The sequence below is a fragment of the Anomaloglossus baeobatrachus genome, chromosome 4 (genome assembly GCF_048569485.1).
Source record: "Anomaloglossus baeobatrachus isolate aAnoBae1 chromosome 4, aAnoBae1.hap1, whole genome shotgun sequence".
Taxonomy (NCBI): Eukaryota; Metazoa; Chordata; class Amphibia; order Anura; family Aromobatidae; genus Anomaloglossus; species Anomaloglossus baeobatrachus.
In genome coordinates this window covers 73,009,702-73,029,259 of record NC_134356.1, presented here as the reverse complement: position 1 = coordinate 73,029,259, position 19,558 = coordinate 73,009,702, and the positions used below count along the sequence as shown (strand labels likewise).

The 19,558-nt window shown below is 48.4% G+C and overlaps 1 protein-coding gene across 1 annotated transcript in view; it reads right to left on the bottom strand.

The window, feature by feature from the left end:
* Nucleotides 1-19,558, bottom strand: part of FCHSD1 (FCH and double SH3 domains 1) — a 231,530-nt gene that overhangs the window by 143,727 nt on the left and 68,245 nt on the right. Inside the window, exon 3 of the mRNA XM_075344397.1 lies at nucleotides 8,891-8,936. Within this exon, the coding sequence (XP_075200512.1) occupies nucleotides 8,891-8,936 (46 nt within the window). The remainder of the gene's footprint in view (nucleotides 1-8,890; nucleotides 8,937-19,558) is intronic.

Below are 19,558 nucleotides of genomic sequence, written 5' to 3'. Positions count from 1 at the left end.
CCTGGATATGAATCAGGTCTGGAGTGAGATAAAAGACTTGTCAGAAAGCTCCCCACAATCTTTCTAAGTATCCCTTAACCCGTTTCCTCCCCCTGCTCCTCACTTCTCCTCCCCACCCCATAGAGTATAATAGGCAATGTCACATTGCGCTTGCAGTCAATCTTTTCAGGGCAAAATAGATGGGAGCCGTTTTTAAATGGATACTTTAAATTCTGTATTTTCACTAGTTTTCGCCTCTGCAAGATCTATTTGTAACTTTTAATTCACTAAAGCCAGCTTTACACCTTACAATTAGGTCTGCGATCTCGTATGCGATGTGACACGCCCAGGTTGCATATGCGATCTAATGAGATTGCACATTGGTCGTTCATTTGCTGTCACACGAGCGTTAGTAGTCTATGTTAAATTGATCAATTTTGTGTGCGATCCTTTAGATCATGTGTTCTGTGACGTATGCATTGGGCACCCTTTTTTTTTTTTATTTATTGACTTGCCAAGCGTGTGTAATGTAGAGATGCGTTTTTACTATGTCATCTGCCATTCAGCTCTGCTACATGGCCGCTGACAGCAGACACAGACAGCCATGTAGCAGCGGTGAATGGCAAATGACAGCAGACACAGACAGAGCCGCACTGTCAGAATGAACTCGGGTGAACCTCACCCGACTTCATTGTCATGCCGCGGCTCTGTCTGTGCCGCGTCCTGATTAGCGGTCACCTGTGAAGACTCACCGGTGACCGCTAATCCCCTGAGTAAGTGAATTGAGCAGCCCTCTCTCATATACTCACCAATCCCCGATCCCCGGCGCTGCACGGCATTCACACTGCTCCGGCGGCTTTTACTGTTTTGAAAAAGCCGGCCGCCCATTAAACAATCTCGTATTCCCTGCTTACCCCGCCCACCGGCGCCTATGATTGGTTACAGTGAGACACGCCCCCCACGCTGAGTGACAGGTGTCACACTGCACCCAATCACAGCAGCCGGTGGGCGTGTCTATACTGTGTAGTGAAATAAATAAATAAATAATTAAAAAAAACGGCGTGCGGTTCCCCCCAATTTTAATACCAGCCAGATAAAGCCATACGGCTGAAGGCTGGTATTCTCAGGATGGGGAGCTCCACGTTATGGGGAGCCCCCCACCCTAACAATATCAGCCAACAGCCGCCCAGAATTGCCGCATACATTATATGCGACAGTTCTGGGGCTGTACCCGGCTCTTCCCGATTTACCCTGGTGCGTTGGCAAATCGGGGTAATAAGGAGTTATTGGCAGCCCATAGCTGCCAATAAGTCCTAGATTAATCATGTCAGGCGTCTATGAGACACCTTCCATGATTAATCTGTAAATTACAGTAAATAAACACACACACCCGAAAAAATCCTTTATTGGAAATAAAAAACACACACACATTCCCTGGTTCACCACTTTAATCAGCCCCAAAAAGCCCTCCATGTCCGGCGTAATCCAGGATGGTCCAGCGTCGCATCCAGCGCTGCTGCATGGAGGTGACCGGAGCTGCAGCAGACACAGCCGCTCCGGTCACCTCCACGCAGCTAATGAAGACAGCCGCGCGATCGGCTGATCTGTCACTGAGGTTACCCGCGGCCACCGCTGGATCCAGTAACAGCGGGTAACCTCAGTGACAGATCAGCCGATCGCGCGGCTGTCTTCATTAGCTGCGTGGAGGTGACCGGAGCGGCTGTGTCTGCTGCAGCTCCGGTCACCTCCATGCAGCAGCGCTGGATGCGACGCTGGACCATCCTGGATTACGCCGGACATGGAGGGCTTTTTGGGGCTGATTAAAGTGGTGAACCAGGGAATGTGTGTGTGTTTTTTATTTCCAATAAAGGATTTTTTCGGGTGTGTGTGTTTATTTACTGTAATTTACAGATTAATCATGGAAGGTGTCTCATAGACGCCTGACATGATTAATCTAGGACTTATTGGCAGCTATGGGCTGCCAATAACTCCTTATTACCCCGATTTGCCAACGCACCAGGGTAAATCGGGAAGAGCCGGGTACAGCCCCAGAACTGTCGCATATAATGTATGCGGCAATTCTGGGCGGCTGTTGGCTGATATTGTTAGGGTGGGGGGCTCCCCATAACGTGGAGCTCCCCATCCTGAGAATACCAGCCTTCAGCCGTATGGCTTTATCTGGCTGGTATTAAAATTGGGGGGAACCGCACGCCGTTTTTTTTAATTATTTATTTATTTATTTCACTACACAGTATAGACACGCCCACCGGCTGCTGTGATTGGGTGCAGTGTGACACCTGTCACTCAGCGTGGGGGGCGTGTCTCACTGTAACCAATCATAGGCGCCGGTGGGCGGGGTAAGCAGGGAATACGAGATTGTTTAATGGGCGGCCGGCTTTTTCAAAACAGTAAAAGCCGCCGGAGCAGTGTGAATGCCGTGCAGCGCCGGGGATCGGGGATTGGTGAGTATATGAGAGAGGGGGATAGACTGACATGGACAGAGAGAGAGGGACAGAGATAGTGACGGACTGACAGAGATTAGTGAATGACAGACATTGTGAGGCGCTTCAGAACGCAGCTTTTCAGCTGCGCTCTGAAGCAGACCTTTTTTAAGCTGCGGTCCGGAGCGCACACCTGCGCACATAGCATCAGACACCAAAATCGTATGAGGGATGTCACACGTTACAATTGACTAGTTTCGTACTACTAAACGTCCAATGTATGAGGAATAAACGACGTGTATGCGATCACCGTATTTTCGTTCAATATCGATCGCATGTAGGTTTCACACGCAAATACATCACGAACAATGCCGGATGTGCGTCACTTACAACTTGACCCCGACGACGGATTGAAAGATCTATTGAAGTGTGTAAAGCAGGCTTAAGAGCTGGGGAAGGAGAAAAGCTTCAGTGGTCACTGCCATACACGGCACACAGAAAAGGATTCCCGCTCTTCAATTATTATTTTTTTTTTTAGCACATAGCGAAAACCAACAGGAAAACATTATACAGCTGCCTGGATAGGAATTAGTTCTGGAGTAAGATTAAAGACTTGTCAGAAAGCTCCCCACAATCTTTCTATGATTCCCTTTGCCTGTTTCCGCTCTCTGCTCCTTACTTCTCCTCCCAACCTCATAGAGTAAAATACTCTATGTCACATTGAGCCTACAGTGAATCTTTTCTGAGCAAGATGGAATTGAGCGGTTTTTAAAAATGGATGACATGTTTCGGAGGCAGAAGAAGAAGTGGCAGATTAGAGGTGAAGGAAGCAAATTTCTCGGTTAAGATATATTACCAAGCTTCTTATAATCGCCTGCACTATTGATCTACGCAAAGATTTTTGAAAGTTCTTAATTATTTTTTTTATTTGGTGTAGCAAAGACTACTCAACCCATATCCTGCTAGTATTAAGTACCACTTTTATCTGCCCAAGGGTGAGGTCAATGAGATCCACCTAGCAATGCAAGTGGTAAAGAAGTGGGTGGCATGACCACAGGGTTTTCTCTATATCAATTATAAATATAAAACACATTCACCCCTACTATTACAGTAACAGTGGAGACGCTGTGAAGGCTTCACTAGGGGCCTGGTTCAATTAGCAGGAAACACAAGAAACAGTTTTCTCAGGGTAGACTTCTATTTCTAGGTTAAAAATCTAAAGAGGCCTTCAGCTTTGTAAACCACATCTGGCTGAGGAAACCAATAAAACCAACCCAATAAACCTTATTCTTTAGCCGTCTTGTCTTTTCACATGTAGTGACATTACACAAACCGACATTTATGGGGCTCTAGTAACAGAGACACCCACAAAATTAGTGCCAATGATACTATACATGATACCAATCATGGTACTGAAGATGATAAAGGCAATAATGGACAGACAATGTTGGACTTCAAACGTCTACAATGCCACAAATTCTTCATGAATTTGTGCTTTTCTCATGACTCTCGCAGAATTCTGTCCATGCACAATGAAGTGTAGTAGATGGAAAGAAGAGGTTTGCACTGAGATATAAGAGGAGGTGCTGGCTGAGTGGGACATTATCCCAAAGTGACATAGAAGAAATCAGGAAGCGTCCGCCCTGCTTCAATAGCGCACTGAGGTGGCCCAAATAGGTAGCGAGCATGCGCAAGATTTCCATTAGCTGGTCGGGACGCCGGCTCGTGGAAATCATATTATCATGCCCACAGTGGTAAAATGTTGGAAAATGGGTCAACTAGTCTGAGGAAACAATGCCCCTTCAACTAGTCAAGGCCCTAATTAGTATAGGGAAAGAGAGGTTTATACAGTGGGGAAAAGAAACATCTGATACACTGCCAATTTTGTAAGTTTTCTCATCTACAAAGAATGAAGAAGTCTGTAATTTTTATCTTAGGTACACTTCAACTGTGACAGACTGAATAAAAAAATCCTGAAATCACATCGTATGATTCTTAAAAAATTAATTTGTATTTTATTGCATGAAATAAGTATTTGATCACCTACCAGCCAGCAAGAATTCTGGCTCTCACACACCTGATATTTTTTCTTTAAGAAACCCTCCTACTCTGAACTCATTACCTGTGTGCATCTGTTTGATGCCGTTACCTGTATAAAAAAACCTGTCCACACACTCAATCACACTCCAATCTCTCCACAATGACGAAAACCAAAGAGATGTCTAAGGTCACCAGGGACAAAATTGTAGACCTGCACAAGATTGGGATGGGTTACAGGACATTAGGCAAGCAGCTTGGTGAAAAGGCAACAATTGTTGGCGCAATTATTACAAAATGGAAGAAACACAAGAGGACTGTCAATTTTTTCGGCCTTGGGCTCAAAGCACGATTTTGCCTCATGGGATAAGGAAGATTCTGAGAAAGGTCAGGAATCAGTCCAGAACTACAGGGGCGGACCTGGTCAGTGACCTGAAGAGAACTGGCACAACACTCACCATTTTTGGAGGAAGAAGAAGGTTAAGTACAACCCCAAGAACCTCATCTCAACAATGAAGCATGGGGGTCAAAACATAATACTTTGGGGGTGCTTTTTTGCAAAGGAGACAGGATGACTGCACCGTATTGAAGGGAGGATGTATCGCGAGATTTGGACCAACAATCTTATTCCCTCAGTAAGAGCATTGAATATGTGTCGTGGCTGGGTCTATTTTAAAGGGTTTATCCAGTTTAAATCCATAAGTCTGCAGTCACTCTATGTGTCGCTCTATGCGACTGCAGACATATGAATCCCAACATTGAGCGCACTGTGCGGATTCACCGGTGGCAGAGCAAGTATATGAGTATTCACATGGCCACGAGTATGCGACCAAGCTCAATGTAAGTGCACTGAGTGAGGCCGCATCCATCTAGTTGGATTCTGGATAGGAGTTTGCATATCGCATATGTAGCATCCATGAGGCAAGGGGTTAACTTTACTCGTTGCCGGGCTCGGTGATGTCGGGTCTGGGAATGTCATGGGTGGCCCTTGCCCGGTTTCGTGGCCCCGAGGTGTACAATAAATAATGGAGGAAGGGTAATTATGGTGAATTTGTCTCGTGACACCACAAGCAGTACGTGGCCAGGGAATAGCCGCCGCTGCTGTCGCTGTTCTCCGAAGCAGATGGTTATAGCAGCTAAAATGTTTCTGCTCCCCACAGGTGGAGTGGGCCCCGGTGAGGATGATGAGGGTGGTAGTGATGGTGGGCACCAAAGCGCGGGGCGACGGCAATGATAGGCAGACACAGTCTCTGTGGGTTCAAGGTTTCTTTACTCACAGTCCTGGTTTACCCAGGAGATACCTGTCAGCGCCGTGATCGGCCCCAGCCAATCCCGGATAAGTTGGAGATAGGAAAAGACATTTCCAAATGGAGGTGGCTAAGAGTTGCCCCTGTGGAAGTGAGGAACGTGGGCTGAGCTCTCACTCCAAGCCACAGGTCCCGTAAAGAAGAAAGAAGGAAGATGCTGGTGTCATGTTGCCAGAACTGTAGTCCCGACTTGACTGAAGTTTGTGTCAGTGTTGCTCCTACTTCTACCCAAAGTGGTGCCAGCCCCTCAGGTGGTTGTCCTAGCGACCGAGAAAGTCCCATGTATCGGGATGACCACCCCCCGCCTACCCTAGTCCAGACCCCCAGTTAGAAGGCTCCTACGCGGTATGTAAGGTGGAATGTGGAAACACCAGTGATTAACCCCTTCCTTACCCGAGATGAACAGTGCACCTTAAGTGAGGTGCAGTAGCCTGTGGCGACTGAAGCCTCAGTGGCGCCACACATACTTGGGGTCATAAAGCAGCCATTCCTGGCGCTGACACCGGTGAATCCTCACAGTGTACAATGCGCACAATGTAAGGATTCATAAGTTTGCAGTCAAACAGAGTGACACATAGAATGACTGCAGACTTATGGACTGAGATCACACAACTGCTGTAAAGACTGCACAGAAGTTACAGTGCTCGTTTTTAACGTCTGATGGCAAAAACATTGAGTACAACTTTTTATTAGCACAAAGGAAACATTTTTTTTAACTATATAATCGCGCACACTTAGCTATAATGTCAGGATGTGATAAACAGACCACAGCTATGTAATGAAGGATTCATTTAAAGATAGAAGATTTATTGGCAAGTAATGAAGAGCCTACTTTATATTTCCTTTGGACAGGATCCATTTGTGAGCTGTGTGCCAACACACAATTATTAGTCACTTTTATTGAACTTCAAAGTAGTTTTATTGTGTCTGTTAGACGGATCTATCCGATGTTAAAGGGAATTTTAATGTGCGTGGTAAGCAGTTTCCTAATGTCACAAGAGCTTCTTATTCATCCCATGGTTTGTGGCTGCTGTTCTGTATGCTGACTGATGAGTAAACACCACTCTAATGTCATATTCACGCCATTCGCTTTATCGCATTCTCTAAAGTCTATTTACAGTCTCACCGGGGTGACACAGTCCGGAGGGACCTATTGTAATTTATCCGTATTTACTTTAAAATTTGAGCTCTAAAAATTAGCTAATTTTAACCCTTGTAAGATGTGGCCTTAAATGGGGTTGTCCACTATTGGATAGCCACTATGGAGCCCGTCACGTGTAAAAACTAGGGATGGGCGAGAACTAAAATGCTTGGGCGCTCGTTACTCGACTCGAGTAATTTGTAATTCTCCAGTGCTCATCTCAAGTAACGAGCATAATGGAAGTCAATGCAAAACTTTCTGACAGACCCTCCTAGAAGGTCATGGGGGGGGGGGCTACTAAATTGTGACTTACTACAATATCACAACAGTAATTTTGGGAAATACTCTGTGCTGCTTCAGGGTAAAAATAAAATAATCTTTCCCATCATCTAAACAAGTGAATCAACAAAAGTGTGACAGTCATCTAAATCAAATTTAAAGGGAACCTGTGAGGTGCAATATGCACCCAGCACCACGAGCAGTTCTGGGTGCATATTGCTAATCCCTGCCTAACTGTCCCTGTATACACTAGCATAGATAAAGAGATCTTTAGAAAAAGTATTTCTAAAGATCCTTTATGATATGCTAATGAGGCCAGGGACTAGTCGCACGGGCGTTACTTCCTGAGCTCATTCCGCCCTCTTCGCATGTTAGCACACCCACAGTGGCCTGCTAACATGCTATTCAATGCCCATGGCCCAGCATCATCATTGGCAGTGGTGTGCATACTTGTACCTGTTGCACCGCCTCAGACGCTATGCTTAGGCTCAGTGCGCATGGATCAGAAGTCACTGCACTGCCGGTCATGCACACTAAACCTCCCTAAAGCTGGGAGGTGTACACCCGGCCTCAGTGCGCATGACCGGAAGTACGGGGCATTCTGATCCATAGACACTGAGCCTAAGCTAGCCAACTGAGGCGGTGACAACGGACACAGGTACATGCTCACTGGCGATAATTATGGTGGGCCATGGACATTGAATAGCATGTTAGCACGCCCCTGTGGGCACGCTAACATGCTAAAAGGGCGGAATTAGTGCAGGAACTAATGTTGTGGCGACTAGTCCCTGTGCTCAATAAATACTTTTTCTAAAGATCTCTTTATCTATGCTACTAGATGCTGGGACAGTTAGGCAGGGATTAGCAATATGCACCCAGAACTGAACATATACATATACATACACACATTTATATATATATATATATATATATATATATATATATATATATATATATATATATATATATATTATATATATATATATATATATATATATATATATATATATATATATATAGTTGTGCTAAGTGGCTTGCAATTGTGACCACAACACTGAAATTGATCATTTAGAGCACCACTTCAGCATTTTATTTATTTTTTTTTAAATTATTCAACTCCCGGTGAGGTATTGTTAATGTATGTTCCCAGCTTGTAGTAAAACAAAACTTACCGGTCGCCGTCTTCTGCTGTTCTCAGCACCACTCCAGTCCTGTTAATCAGGACTAGCCAGATCGCTGCAGTGTTTGCTGGGCCATCTGGAAGTCACTATTCAATGTAAGTCTATGAGAGCCAGAACGAGGCCCTCATAGACTTACAGTGAGAGCTTGTGATCATTAGCAGTGATTTCCTATAAGTCAGAAGCTGCGGTCACAGGATGATAGACTGGGACAGTAGCGGCGCTGGAAAAAGCAGGATATGGTGGGTGGTAAGTATTTTACTACAGGTAGGGAATAGAAATTATCAATACCACTGAAGGGGTAAATTTAAAAAAAAAATGCCGGGGTGGCGATTTAAGAGTCATAATGCCATACGCGCCCTACAAAAATAATAAAAAAAAAAAAAGTATGCACAGTTAGCCTTTTTGACTTGTTTGGGTCTGTCCAATGTCTGTTTTACAAAAAAAAAAAAAATATAAACAAGAAAAATTTTTATGTGATTAAGTTCTTATACCCCGAAAATGATCACAATAGTCACCCCATCTTACCTGACCATATTCCTTTTCAATGGCTGCCCGCTGCTTGCAGAAAGACCTAGAAAACAAACAAGGTGATTTGTGATACATAGTGCTGAGATGAAATAGCGCCTAAGAAGAAAGGGGATCCAGCATTCAGGAAATTATCAATGCGTGGGCCGTAAGACATTAGGCCGGTTCAGTAGGTCATACTGAAACTTGAGCCAGTCACATCACAAATTGAGGAGGTGCCTGGCTCTGTGCTCATCGCATAGCAGACAGGTAAAAGAGCTGCCTGCTAATAGGGACACATAGTAAAAAGCATAAAAATTAAAATGTTAAATAAAAGTCAACTAAATATTAAAACCAAAGTATAAACATGGAAGGTAATGGTGGTTCAGCACAACATAATTGTAAACCTACAAAAAAATATAGGGCACATAGAACCAAGAGTCCAATAGGAATAAAAAAAATTTATAGGGAAATAAAACAATAAAAGATAAAAAAAAATGAGTCATCCAATGGGTTACATCACAAAACAACATGTAACATACACCAAGCCAAAGAGATACACAGATATAAGTAGATAGTACAGCCAAGTATATCTAAGTAAAGTAAGTGTGTCGCCCTGGGCAAGCCAGGGGACACAGGTCACACACCACCACACCCCACACTCCAGGTAGGCACATCACAGCTAACCACAAATCCTTGTTGCCTTCCTCCAGAGGTTGATGATGCACACCAGGGGGTGGGCCAGGCGGTTGGCTCCGCCCACCAAGGAGCTCACAACACTGGAGGCAGGAAGAAACCAGGCAGATAGCTCAGGGACGAGCTTGAGTAAACAGCAGAAAGCCCAGGCAGGGCAAGTGTAAGGAGCTAAGTGAAGGAGTAAACAAGCAGGGTAAGGAAGGAAAGTGGAAAAGGAGGAAAAGCAAGTAAAGTGACGGAAGAGAAAGACAGCCTGAAGGGTCCAGCTTTGTGAGGGCCAGAACAGCAAGGTCAGCAACGGCGGTGACTGTCTGGAGGGGGACCGTTTGGAAGTTCCTGGAAGGACCCCGTTGGCTGGGTGCCCGGTGGTCTGGAGCAGTGTTCCGAAGGACAGTCAGCACCAGGGCAGGGGCCTCTCGGACCCCGGCAAGGCTAGGAGTCGCCAGATTTGCCAAATCCGTCAGTGACGGGGACGCAGATCCCCCAACAACCAAGTCCCGATTGAAGGCAACAGCCCAACCCGTATTGGAGAGACACCGCCACCGCCACGGCACCAGTTTCTCAGGGCCAGCGCCTGCGGGCAAAGTGTAGAGCTCCTCCGGCCCAGATTGCAGTCGGGGAGCGGGTAACCGGAGGGAATCCACCGCTACCATCAGTCAACACAGGTGCAAGGAAGAGGGACATCACCGTCACCTACCGGGAGTGCAGGTGCAGCCGTCTGTGGGACCGTCCTACCAGCCGTTGGTTTACCGTACAAACTGTGTCCGTGTGTCAGGCTGAGTGAGTACCATAGTGCCGCAAGGCACAGCGCTGCCCCCGCGTCCCTGCGCCCTCCAGGCCCTACACTTTACATCTCATCACCGGGCCCCGGGATCACCAACCCCTACCCACGGAGGGGCAACACAACACCTGGCTGCTCCGCATCACCATCCCCGGGACCCCCACACTGAGCAGCGGTGGTGCAATCACCACAACCGTGGGTGGCGTCACGAACTATAACAATCCCCACACCCAACAAACACCCCCTTTCACTCACGGGCGAGGAGTGTCGCTCGAGACACCCCGGGATCCGGCCCACCGCTCGAGCCACCACTGAGCAACTGCCGGACCCGAGCAGAAGGGGTGAGCGCGGTGTGCTGACACCCTCCTCCCCGCCCGCGACAACTTGGCGTCACGAACAGGATCTTACCGCTCTGCCGTCAGGTAGAGGTGCGCCTTGTTACCGCCGGAGGCATCCGGCAGAAAAATTTCAGAAGCCGCCATCTTTGGCGCAAAAAGTTCCCGCTCGAGCGTCTTCTCGAGCAGTAGAGGCGCGAAGGCCAAAACCCCGCCCCGAGAGAGGAGGGGCCGGAAAGAGCTAAGGGGGACGCGATGGCGGCTGGCCGCATGTAGCCGCGGCTATAAGAGCAGGGACGCCAGGACTCTGCAAAGATACCCAGTTCCTGGAAGGCACGAGTGCCAAGATGTACCACCCAGCTCCCAACGAAGAAGCCCCTGCGCCCGGCACGGCGACGTGGTTGAGGGACCGGACCGTCCCGCTGAGTAACCGTCTGCAGGCCCAGATGCAACTCCTCCTGGAGGAGTGGGAGACCGACATGGCGGACGTGGTGGCTGCTATGTGGAGACGCGAGGCGGAAGAGGATTTGGAGGAGCGGGTAAGCGACCCACGCCCCTGTATTCCTGAAGGATCGGCCGTTGGAGCTGAGGGGCCCGGCCGGCTTCCGCTCACCCTGCCTCTCTCCCCGCTACCCGTGATAGTTGCTGCCGCCCCGCCATTAGGCCCGCTACCTGCCCAATCGGTAGCGATACCCTGCCCAGCCGCTCCGGCGGATCAGCCGGCTGCAGACGTCCAGGACGGCCCTGAAGTGCCCCAAGGGGAACCGCTAGAACCGCGGCCCCTTAACAGCGTGGTGCCAGACGTCCCAATAGAGACTGTGCCAGACCCTGAGCCCGGGACCGTGGCCTGGATGAAGGCCCGGGTGATACAGTTTCACCAGCGTCAGCAGGATCAGATCTTCCGGATGCTGGAGCAGTGGACCAACAAGGTGGAGGAGCTGATTACAACTGCCCCGAGGTACGGAGGGGAAATGGATGTAGCAGAACCGACTGGTGACCCACGTCCCTATGTCCTACCTGGACCGGCCGCTGCGGCTGAGGGGCCCGGCCTAGTTTCGGCTTATACATCATCCTTACCGTTATTTATGCAGCGCCTTCGTGTAAGCTCGCCTAATCTGCTGCCCTGTGCTACCGTAGAAGGGTCTGAGGTGTTGGATACTGGAGGCCTGGAGGCTGCGGCAGCTGGCGGCAACCCGCCTGACGCAGGACTAAGAGATGACGACTCCTGCCCCAGCTCCAGGTCCGCTGTTGCGGCTGAAGGAGCAATTGAGCACTCCCGCTATGTGGGGGACCCCGTGGTTTATCATACCCCGCGTACCGGTGGAAATGGGTACCGGGTACCACTGTCACAGCAGGCATGTCAGTGCCTGTTTGGTGTGCTGGTGGCAGAGGATGGGTTCGCCTTAGCAGAGGAGCCGGAGTAGGGCAGCGGATGCCCGCTGCACCGTCCCCGTTGGGACCATCACTGAAGTTTATTGTTTGTTTGAAAAAGTTTTGAAAAAGTTCTGAAATGATAAGGAAAATGAAAATGATACCGAGTACTTCACCTGATTTGTGTGTTGATTTGCAACCGGCAGTAGCCGGCACCGTTGTCCCCGTGGGGACCGTTTAAGTTTAATTTGCATGGGAACTATCCATGGACAAGCCCGTGAACTAGCAGGGCACCACAAACGTTAAGTGGCTTGTAAATATGTTGGGTACCGTTACCGTTTCCGCTATACCGTCTCCGGAGAGGCAGGTTGGAGGGAGGGCCCTGAGCAGAGCAGGCCAGGGCCCAGCCACCAAAGGAACCGGTGGCCACCCTCTGGAGGGGAAGGACAGATCCCGCTCGGGTAACTTGTGCTGGACTGTGGGTCAAGGGGTGCTGCCTGGGTTTTAGGGGCAGCATCAGGGCCAGGTTGCTTGGGTGGGAGAGAGCGGAAACCGTGACCGTATACCGTTGCAACGTTTAAGTAAATGTGCCTCCCGTCTTGGGAAGAGTTTTGATTAAAAATGTATTTATGTTTTGCTTAACCCTGTTATCCCCTTTTTATAGAAAAATAAAACCGGTGTAGGACGGCAGCCCGCGGACGGTCTGCATTTTGCTAAGGGGGAATGTGTCGCCCTGGGCAAGCCAGGGGACACAGGTCACACACCACCACACCCCACACTCCAGGTAGGCACATCACAGCTAACCACAAATCCTTGTTGCCTTCCTCCAGAGGTTGATGATGCACACCAGGGGGTGGGCCAGGCGGTTGGCTCCGCCCACCAAGGAGCTCACAACACTGGAGGCAGGAAGAAACCAGGCAGATAGCTCAGGGACGAGCTTGAGTAAACAGCAGAAAGCCCAGGCAGGGCAAGTGTAAGGAGCCAAGTGAAGGAGTAAACAAGCAGGGAAAGGAAGGAAAGTGGAAAAGGAGGAAAAGCAAGTAAAGTGACGGAAGAGAAAGACAGCCTGAAGGGTCCAGCTTTGTGAGGGCCAGAACAGCAAGGTCAGCAACGGCGGTGACTGTCTGGAGGGGGACCGTTTGGAAGTTCCTGGAAGGACCCCGTTGGCTGTGTGCCCGGTGGTCTGGAGCAGTGTTCCGAAGGACAGTCAGCACCAGGGCAGGGGCCTCTCGGACCCCGGCAAGGCTAGGAGTCGCCAGATTTGCCAAATCCGTCAGTGACGGGGACGCAGATCCCCCAACAACCAAGTCCCGATTGAAGGCAACAGCCCAACCCGTATTGGAGAGACACCGCCACCGCCACGGCACCAGTTTCTCAGGGCCAGCGCCTGCGGGCAAAGTGTAGAGCTCCTCCGGCCCAGATTGCAGTCGGGGAGCGGGTAACCGGAGGGAATCCACCGCTACCATCAGTCAACACAGGTGCAAGGAAGAGGGACATCACCGTCACCTACCGGGAGTGCAGGTGCAGCCGTCTGTGGGACCGTCCTACCAGCCGTTGGTTTACCGTACAAACTGTGTCCGTGTGTCAGGCTGAGTGAGTACCATAGTGCCGCAAGGCACAGCGCTGCCCCCGCGTCCCTGCGCCCTCCAGGCCCTACACTTTACATCTCATCACCGGGCCCCGGGATCACCAACCCCTACCCACGGAGGGGCAACACAACACCTGGCTGCTCCGCATCACCATCCCCGGGACCCCCACACTGAGCAGGGGTGGTGCAATCACCACAACCGTGGGTGGCGTCACGAACTATAACAATCCCCACACCCAACAAACACCCCCTTTCACTCACGGGCGAGGAGTGTCGCTCGAGACACCCCGGGATCCGGCCCACCGCTCGAGCCACCACTGAGCAACTGCCGGACCCGAGCAGAAGGGGTGAGCGCGGTGTGCTGACACCCTCCTCCCCGCCCGCGACATAAGTATAGTTTAAAGCAGCCAGTGAGGGAACACAACCATGATGTATACAAATACGTGATTGAGCAAGATGGAAAAATACAATTAAAAGGAATCTGTCACCAGGTTTTGGCTACTTCATCTGAAAGCAGCATAAAATAGGCAAAGAGATTCTGAGACTAACCATGTTTACCTTAGATTACAGGGTGCAGCCGTTCTGACTTTATCTCAGAATTGAGTGCAGCAGAGCTGGGAGCTGTCCCCGCCCTACCAGGATTTCAATGCGTGTATTAGTGACTTGCCTTCATCTGGAGGAGAATTAAAGAGATTGTCCACTACTTAAACACTGATGGCCTATCCTTAGGATAGGTCATCAATATCTGATCGGCTGAGGTCCGATACCCAGCACCTCCGCCGATTAGCTCATTCCGGGGCAGTCAGAAGGTGGCTGGAAAAGCTCAGTTCCGGAGCTGCCGACCGAGTCTTCTGATATGTGCAACACCCAGCTGCGGCCACGAAGATGGCACCGAGTCGGCGTGTGTGTGTGTGTGTGTGTGTGTGTGTGTGTGTGTGTGTGTGTGTACGAGCGCCGGACGGAAGCAGGGGAGGAACACTTGGAGCACACAAGGACCTGCTGGGAGAGACGCAAATGTCTGGGGTCTGGCAAGTACAATTTCCCTAGGATGGTGTCTGAATTTTCTGGGGTGTTAACTTACCCCCAACCTGTGCTTCCATGAAAATATACCCTATTCCGAAAATAAGCCCTAGCGTATGTATCAGGGCAAAAAATAACGTAAGACAGTGTCTTATCTTCAGGGAAACATGGTAGCTGATGTGTCCTCTAGAGAATACATAACTGCAACTAGCTTAACCCTATATCACATCCATACATATAGTTCGAGGACGTTTTTTTATCATCCACAAATAAGAAAAAAAAAAAAACCACAAGATCTCGTCAATCCTCTCCTAAAAAACTTGGCCGTCAAAAATTAGAACACAGATGCCATCCTGGTTCTGTTGGGTTTTTTCCACTGTCCCTCCTAATTCACCATATGAGGCGACGATGCCTCTAATTACAGTGCACGTGTCACAACTTGCCGGCAAGCAGGTAATAAACAGCAGAAGCAGCAATTAACTATTTACTGTCTCCTATAATAGCCAGTGTTGCTAAAGCTCAGATAAGTTATTGACTGTGGTCAAAAGAGGATGTATAATGTGACATACAGAAGTGAGTCTACAGAGCCAAGGACATCCGTGTGATATTTGGCTGCTCGCAACTTCCTCGTATGCAGACTTGCACTGGCCAACCATGGGAAAGGTGAATTCCCTGGTGGGCCCCTGAGCAGACATAGGACACCCACCCCCTATGTATGAGAAGTATTTGACACAATACACTTATCAAATATCAAAAACAACGTTACTTATTCTAAAAGATACATTTCACACAGATGTCTCAAATACTTTTCACGTCACAATTCCCAGCTCTGCCAAAATGGAGCTGGGGGCAAGACATGGGTGTGACACCATAGCTCCTCTAGTTTACAGCATGCTCTGGTGTTCCTTAACCCTGCTGTTCTGTTTGCATTTACTTACACTTGTACAGTTTCGGGTCAATATGACCTGACTAGTGTTGGGCGAGTAGTTAACTATTCGTACTTGCTATGCTGTTAGCGAGTACTGACTGCTACTCGCATATTTGTTACGAGTAGCCAGCGCAATGTGAGTCAATAGGAAATACTCGCTAAGTGGCAAGTAGCCCGAAAGCCATACTTTTCGTGCGAGTAGTGAATAGTACAGCTTTCGGGTTACTCGCTACTTAGCAAGTATTTCCCATTTACTTACATTGCGCCCACTACTCATAACGAATATGCGAGTAGCGGACAGTACTCGCTAACAGCATAGCAAGTACGAATAGTTAACTACTCGCCCAACACTAGACCCAACCTATTAAAATCTTGATTTTTAGCTACTGTGTTTTATTTGAATGCCTATTTCATTATTAAACTGTATGTGAACAGGGTTGATCAAAAAGAAAATGAAAAATGAAATTAAACTTAAATTTTTATTTATTTTTTCCAGAGAAAGGTTACACGGGCTGTTTGCAATTATGTCCACTTTGTAGCTGGTAACTGTGCTGGTGGAGGCCGTGGGTATCATAGCTGTGCTGGTGGAGGCCGCGGGTATCGTAGCTGTGCTGGGGAAGGCCGTGGGTATCATAGCTGTGCTGGGGGAGGCCGTGGGTATCGCAGCTGTGCTGGTGGAGGCCGTGGGTATCGTAGCTGTGCTGGGGAAGGCCGTGGGTATCATAGCTGTGCTGGGGGAGGCCGTGGGTATCGTAGCTGTGCTGGGGGAGGCCGTGGGTATCGTAGCTGTGCTGGGGGAGGCCGTGGGTATCGTAGCTGTGCTGGTGGAGGCCGTGGGTATCGTAGCTGTGCTGGTGGAGGCCGTGGGTATCGTAGCTGTGCTGGGGCAGGCCGTGGGTATCGTAGCTGTGCTGGGGAAGGCCGTGGGTATCGTAGCTGTGCTGGGGGAGGCCGTGGGCAACGTAGCTGTGCTGGGGGAGGCCGTGGGTATCGTAGCTGTGCTGGGGGAGGCCGTGGGTATCGTAGCTGTGCTGGGGGAGGCCGTGGGTATCGTAGCTGTGCTGGGGGAGGCCGTGGGTATCGTAGCTGTGCTGGGGGAGGCCGTGGGTATCGCAGCTGTGCTGGGGGAGGCCGTGGGTATCGTAGCTGTGCTGGGGGAGGCCGTGGGTATCGTAGCTGTGCTGGGGGAGGCTGTGGGTATCGTAGCTGTGCTGGTGGAGGCCGTGTGTATCGTAGCTGTGCTGGTGGAGGCCGTGGAGTCTCTTTCTTGCTGCTGGCCACCAATCACAATGGTTGCTAATCCTTCACTTTTGGAGTTTACTTTTCTGGCTTCGATATACAGCCTGACTAGGGATTTTCCTATTTCTTCGAGACATATTCTTCTTATATGCAGCTTATTTTTTCCATTTGGGGTCAATTTCCCTCCATAAAACAAATGCATTGTATGCAGAAACATCCACAAGGTTGTAAAATTTAATCATTGGCCACCAATTGGTTTTGAGTTTGCATGTGTATGTTGATATTGCTTGATCTAGAGCAGGGGTCCCCAACCTGTAGCTCAGGAGCCACATGTGGCTCGCAGGCCCATGATGTGTGGCTCATGGCTGTCATCAAGCATAAGCACCAGCTTTATCATAGAACTATGAAGAGCAGGTCTCCAAATGGTGACTTTTGTGAGTAGCCTCAAACAGAAGAGCAGATCTGAATGGGCGTAAGATTGGAACCCCAGGATCTTGGTATACTACCTCGGTGTGGTGATTTATGTGAAAAAGGTTTGGCTGTCATTATACTGGTAATGGGGTCTCTGGGTGTCACTACTGTGAGGGGGTGGTAGCTGGATGTGGCTCGCGACCCTCTTTCAGAGCCGATTGTGGCTCTCATGGTCAGAAAGGTTAGGAACCTCTGATCTAGAGTATCAACTGCCCCTTTTGTGGAATTATAATCTAATATCATGTCCAGCTTTCTGTCTTCTCGATTACTTATTGCATTGTCAGGGTGCATTGTGCTCATTAGAATGACCCGTTTGGGTTTTTTGGGAACGTAAGACACAACTGTTGTATCTCCAGTAAAATAAAAAGTAGAACTATACACATCTCTTTTACTAGGGATACCTTGCGGCAGTTCTGGCTTGTTTTTCCTTATAGGCGCCCTCATGGTAAGTTGTCTTTTTCGCAACATCTGGCCCAGTTGGTAGGATGTGAAAAAGTTGTCACATGTGACATTTTCTCCTTTTAGTCCATGAGTCAAATCGAGAACAACACGCATACCCTGATTCAGCTCTTTCTCTTACTGATAAGAACAGTGAAACCTCCACCATTTTGAATAATGAGATGAAGTACACAGGAAAACAAATACAATTTGCAGGCAGAAATAATTAGTGACCTGTTGAACAGTAAAAAATGTTATTGGGTCATATTGATCCGAACAGTAGAAGTGTAACAAACAAAAAAAACAAAACACAACACTCATAGTAAGAACCCCTCAAATGAGGAAAAGTCAATTAATCACAAGTTTCAGATCTGCATAATAAATAATCTGCAGGGTCTCAAATTTCTTTTCGGGTCATATGGACCCGAACAGAACAGCAGGGTTAAGACAGAAATCTTAGTCCACTCCCTGACCAGACTAAGATTTGTGGCGAGACAAACAGAGGCGAGCGCTTGTCATGCCCGATACCTCTAAATCTGGACTACGGAATTACTGGGAAACTCATAAAACTTACAGATGATACTAAGATAGGAGGAATAGCAAACACTAGAGAGGAAAGAGAGCATATTCAAAAGGATCTAGATACGGTCGAACAATGGGCCGAGGAGAACAGAATGGTGTTTAACAGGGACAAATGCAAAGTCCTACATCTGGGTAAAAGAAATGTAAAAAGCATACATAGTATGGGAGGAAAAGGACCAGGGCATAACAGTAGATCCCAGATTCAACATGAGCCAACAGGGTAGTCCACCAGGTAAAGAGGCCAACAAAATTCTGGGATGCATCAAGACAAGCATTGAATCTAGATCAAGAGAGGTCATAATACCCCTATACTCTTCTGCCCTGGTTAGACCCCACCTGGAATACTGTGTACAGTTCTGGGCGTCTCAATGCAAGAAAGACATCGATATATTGGAACAAGTCCAGAGAAGTGCAACCAAGAAGGTAGAATATCTGCAAACCATGTCCTATGAAGACCGGCTAAAAGAACTAGGAATGTTTAGTTTGCAAAAGAGAAGGCTGAGAGGAGACTTAATAGTGGTCTACAAATATCTAAAAGGTAGTCACAGTGCAGAGGGAACCACCCTATTCTCATTAGCACAAGGAATTACAAGACGCAATGGGATGAAACTAAAAAGGAAGGTGATTTAGATTAGACATTAGGAAATCTTTCTGACAGTGAGGGCAGTCAGAGAGTGGAACAGGTGACCCTGGGAGGTAGTGAGGACAGGCAGAGAGTGGAACAGGCTACTGCGGGAGGCGGTGAGTTCTCCATCAATAGAAATCTTCAAGTGGAAACTGGATAAAAATATAGCTGGGGCGATTTAAGAAAACATTCACTCACAGTGTGTTGGAACCGATGGGCCTTGAGATCCCGTCCAACTTTACCATTCTATGATTCTATGAAGAAATAAGTTAGGTACCATGCCCCCTCATCAATACAAGTGTAAACATTGCCGGTGGTGATGAATCCACTCCAAGCCCCAAATGATCAGTTTTAGGCCATATTCTGAAGTAAAACTGCTTGACACGTCACTTTTGGTCAGACCCAAAATCCAGTCAAATTCTCAGTAACATACTAGTAAAGATTGCTTGAGACATGCATTACCTAGGCCTCGATTACACATACCTAACCTCCAGGACCTTACCTCCTGCTTTGTTACCGCCATAACAGCTGGGGTATATTTGTTAGGGCGGTGCGCTGCAGCTGAGAGGCACCAAATTTATTATGAAGCACATACCTCTAAACGAATTGGGCGCA